Source organism: Plecotus auritus, assembly GCF_963455305.1.
Source record: "Plecotus auritus genome assembly, chromosome: 12".
Lineage (NCBI taxonomy): Eukaryota > Metazoa > Chordata > Mammalia > Chiroptera > Vespertilionidae > Plecotus > Plecotus auritus.
In genome coordinates, this window is record NC_137778.1 from 6621936 (window position 1) to 6626364 (window position 4429).

Here is a 4429-nt window from a genome sequence, read left to right on the forward strand (position 1 = left end):
GGGATACAAAAATATTTCCCACTTGTGGTTCTTCCAGAAAACACTTGGCATAGGGCCTGGTACATAAGCAAATTCAATAAGGTGTTTTCATAAGTATAGTTAGTCTGCATCACTAGAAGCACATTGTTCAAATGAGGATATGGATTGAGACGCTGTGTTCATAGGCTCACCTTCTAGGAACACATGATAAACTCCAGCCTCCCCAGGGGACGGTGGCTCGTAGAGCCTGAAAATCATGGAATAAGAAGAGAAATTCTGAAATTCTGAAACGTTTAATGCAGATGACATTTGGGGACATGAGGATGGTTGCATGAAGAGGCAGGCAGTAGCTTTCCATTTAACTTGAGGAAACTATACTGTGTTGTTAAAGACTGTGGAGCCAGGATGCCAGGCCATCTCATCCTCAGTCAAGTTCCTGAACCTCCTCGAAGCCTCAGTTTTTCATCTAGAACAGTGTTCATTAGATTACCTCATAATTAGATTATTATGGCAATTAAATGAGTTAACACATGTAACTGCTTGGAAGAGCATCTGGCATATAGTAAATGCTCGATTTGTTAATTTTTAAATTTTAGGGCACCCGATGGCAACCCAGGACTTTTCATAATTCCAGCAATGGAAAAAATGAGAATAGTCTCCGTACAGTAATGATTCCTTCTTATTGGACGTGTTCAGAAATTCACTGAGAGTGGCGGTCACAGCCATTTGCAGAGGAAATTCGTTCTCCAAAGCGGAAGTAGATTTGCCATCTCTCAACCCCTTGGTCATAAGAGGCCAAGCCTGCAGGGTCGGTTGGCCTGTGGTGCCATAAACCCCACCGACCGCCAGGGGGCAGCAGAGTCCGACCCCGGGTGGCTTCATCCACAGAAAATAATTCTTAATTCGTTCCAGGGTTTTCTTCCTGGCTGTTTACGTTGCTCCAATCTCCGCGCTGCCGTAATCCCGCCCATTATTGACTATCCAACCAATCAACAAGGGGTCGGTGTTGGATCCCGCTGGGGCCGGGGCCGGATAGGTGCTCCTCCAGGTCATTCAGACCTAGGCACCGCCCCCGTGCGACTGGGCCAGTCCGGGCTGCGAAGCGGGATGTCGTCGGGGCGTGTCCCCGAGACTGTGGGGTCCTCAGAGGCGCCGGAGCAGGGTAGGTGGGGTTACCCGGCCTGGGCAGGAGAATGGACCAGTGGGCGGAGCGGTACAGGCCGCCCCTCCCGCTGACCCTCGGTCCTGGGCCCTCCCTCAGTCATGGGCATACAGCCCCCCAACTTCTCGTGGGTGATTCCGGGCCGGCTGGCGGGGCTGGCGCTGCCCCGGCTCCCCGCCCACTACCAGTTCCTGCTGGACCAGGGCGTGCGGCACCTGGTGTCCCTGACGGAGCGCGGGCCCCCGCACGGGGACAGCTGCCCCGGCCTCACGCTGCACCGGCTGCGCATTCAGGACTTCTGTCCGCCCGCCCCGGAGCAGATCGACCGCTTCGTGCAGATCGTGGACGAGGCGAACGCCCAGGGAGAGGTCAGCGGGCGGTCAAACCGGAGGAAGGGCCCTGGGAGGGGTCAGCGGGGACACTCGGAGCTGGGGGAGCCGGGAGGGAGACCGGGAAGACTGGGGCCTGGAGGCTCCGTGTGAAACTGAAACGCGAAACCCTTGGGAGGGCGGGGCGGCGAGTGGGAAGAGGAGGGCCCGGCCCGATAAACCCGCTAGAGGAGAGGGAAAACCGGTTGCAGTTGAGAGTTGGGGAGGAGAAAGGGTGGACAGACATGGGACCGGTGGAGGCCGAAGTCAGAGGCTATTGAACAATCTCCATAGCAGGGCTCCATCCAAATATAACGGAGACATTTGCACTCTTTTTTTAAAAATATATTTTATTGATTTTTTTACAGAGAGGAAGGGAGAGAGATAGAGAGTTAGAAACATCGATCAGAGAGAAACATCCATCACAAGGTACATGCCCTTGACCGGAATCGAACCTGGGACTTTCAGTCCGCAGGCCGACGCTCTTTCCACTGAGCCAAACCGGTTCGGGCCATATGTACTCTGAAAGTTTCTAGCAGCCACATTTTAAAAGGTAGAATAGGAACAGGAGAAATTCATTTTGATAATATAATTTAGCCCGGCAAGTCAAAAATACTGTTGCAACATATAATCAATATAAAGTACATTCTTAGTGAGGTATTTACGTTGTTTTTGGCACTACATCTTCACAACCTGGTTGCATTTTACATCGCATCTCCGTCTGGACCAGCAGCATGTCAGGTCCTCAGTAGCCACACGCGGCCAGTGCCTTCTACACTGGAGAGCGCAGGGAGATGGTGGTGGGGAGGCAGACCAGAAGCCCAGGCCTTCAACCAGCCACTTTGCTGGTGATTGGTGGCCTCCCAGCCACAGGTACCAGGCCGCCCTCCCGACTTCAGTGCCACTTCCTGCCCCTGTGAGGTGTGCAGGATCCTGGGCCTGACCCAGAAGAAGCAGCTGTAGGATGAGAGAGACAGGCCTAAGTGGGAGCCAGGAGAGTGTGGGGAGGGCGGCAGGCTCCACCGCACCAAACTCCCCCTTCACAGGCTGTGGGAGTGCACTGTGCCCTGGGCTTTGGCCGCACGGGCACCATGCTGGCCTGTTACCTGGTGAAAGAGCAGGGCCTGGCTGCTGGAGACGCCATCGCTGAAATCCGGCGGCTTCGACCCGGCTCAATCGAGACATATGAGCAGGAGAAAGCGGTCTTCCAGTTCTACCAGCGAACTAAATAGGGGCCCCAGCACCCTTCTTCCAGGCCCACTGCCTGACCAGGGCATCAGAGGGGCCAGAGATATGGAAGTGGACTGAAGCCTCCAGCTCCCCGCCGGCTCACAAGATGGAAGTTGCCCTTCCTGCTGGCCGGTTCTGATTGAAGGGATGTCTGGAGCTGCATTGATGTGGGGGTCCCTCTTCTGCTTCCTTGAATAAATAACTTATAAGAACCAGCTCCTGTTGCCCAGCACTTTCCAGTTTACAAAGCACTTCCACATGTCAGCTTGACTTGAGCCTCACAGTAGCCCTGTGATGTCGGAAAGGCCCTGTGGAGGAGGTGGCTAAAGCTCAGAGTCTCAAGGTTACACTTCTAGAAAGTGGGAGGATGGGCCAAGACTATAACACACATCTTCAGCCTCTTAAAGATGCTGAAACTCTGTATCTATTATCTGATATGTCTTCTGGAGAGCTGGTCAGTGAAAAGGGCACAAATCCCCCAAAGCTCAGGGTCCCCGATGCTCACAGGCTGGGGGGCCCACATGGATGCAGCCCCTCGGCCCACGTCCCCCACGTGTGTCATGCCCTTGACCCTCTCAGGACAGAGAAGGACTGGATGTTGTGCTCATCTCCCAAGGGCTGTGGGCCTCTCACCAGCCTCGGGGTGCCCAGCTCACGTGCTTCTCATCAAAATGTCCTCCACCCTGCCCACCCTACCTGCCCTGCCCAATAGCATGGCTCATTCTGTTTCTTAATGCAACCCAGAGTATCTTCCAAAGGGCTGTGTGTGTGGGGGGGGGGGGGAGAGGGGGGGCGAGGAAAGAGAGAGAGAGAGAGATCACATGAAGGCAGGAAGGGTGTGAACAGCCCGCTTCCGGTATTCCTTCCCTCCATTTACCAGGATGTGAAGACAGGTGGGAGGCTTGAAGCTTCACCCTACCTTCATGTCTCTGCGCTGACCCTGACCTACTGAGATCGTACAACAGGTCCTCACACTCTCTGTCCTCTGTCCCAACCTGGCCCCACCCTCCCCATGTCTTCTTGCTGGGGAGGGATCTGCCCTGTCCTTCCTCCCGAGGCTCCTTCAAAGGGGACAGAAGAATTTCTAGCCCCATAAAACCCTCTGTGCAGCCTCCATCCCCATAATTTAAGCAGGTCTCCTCTGCCTCAAGAGTTCCTCAGGGAAATAAGCATAATTATGTGCTTAATGAAATAGGTTTTAAATAAGAGTTGACTTGGAATGAAAAACTGTCCTTATCCTTCCATCTACTTTGGGAGGGTAGTCTGAGATTCCCTTTGGGCTCATTCCCACTCCCACATTTTCTGCCTTTTGCTCACCCCCTCTTCCGTATAAGGCCACCAATGAGGGATTACAGGCCAGCCATGACCCTTCCCCATTCTGCCCGTTCTGAGAGGATAGGTGTGAGGAACAAGCCCCTCCGTAGACAAGGAGCCTTCACATTGCATCAGACCAGGACTTCGCAAGGTCAGCGCTGCTGCTGTTTGCGCCTGGACACTTGTTGTGGGGGGTCTCCTATGCACTATAGGGTGTTCCAACATCCCTGGCCTCTACCCACCGGACGCCAGTGGAATGCCACCTCCAAAAAAGTGGCAGCAAATATGTCTCCAGACATTGCCAAATGTCCCTGGCAGGACAAAATCGGCCCCATGTGAGAACCACTGCATCAGGTCAGCAAGACCACATGCAGCC

The 4429-nt window shown here is 54.1% G+C and overlaps 1 protein-coding gene across 1 annotated transcript; it reads left to right on the forward strand.

Annotated features, from left to right (window-relative positions):
• The first annotated feature begins 1014 nt into the window (after positions 1 to 1014).
• DUSP23 (dual specificity phosphatase 23) lies at positions 1015 to 2954 on the forward strand. The gene is made up of 3 exons (XM_080647621.1): positions 1015 to 1141; positions 1241 to 1509; positions 2556 to 2954. Exons 1-3 carry the CDS (start codon positions 1087 to 1089, stop codon positions 2739 to 2741), a joined length of 510 nt encoding a protein of 169 aa, XP_080503747.1. The 5' UTR covers positions 1015 to 1086; the 3' UTR covers positions 2742 to 2954.
• The last annotated feature ends 1475 nt before the right edge of the window (positions 2955 to 4429 follow it).

Bases quoted from the DNA above. Each gene is read 5' to 3' on its own strand.
- DUSP23 (XM_080647621.1), top strand. From the start codon at position 1,087: ATGTCGTCGGGGCGTGTCCCCGAGACTGTGGGGTCCTCAGAGGCGCCG. The intron at 1,142-1,240 runs GTAGGTGGGGTT...GCCCTCCCTCAG, and splicing joins CTCAGAGGCGCCGGAGCAGG to TCATGGGCATACAGCCCCCC. The intron at 1,510-2,555 runs GTCAGCGGGCGG...CCCCCTTCACAG, and splicing joins AGGCGAACGCCCAGGGAGAG to GCTGTGGGAGTGCACTGTGC.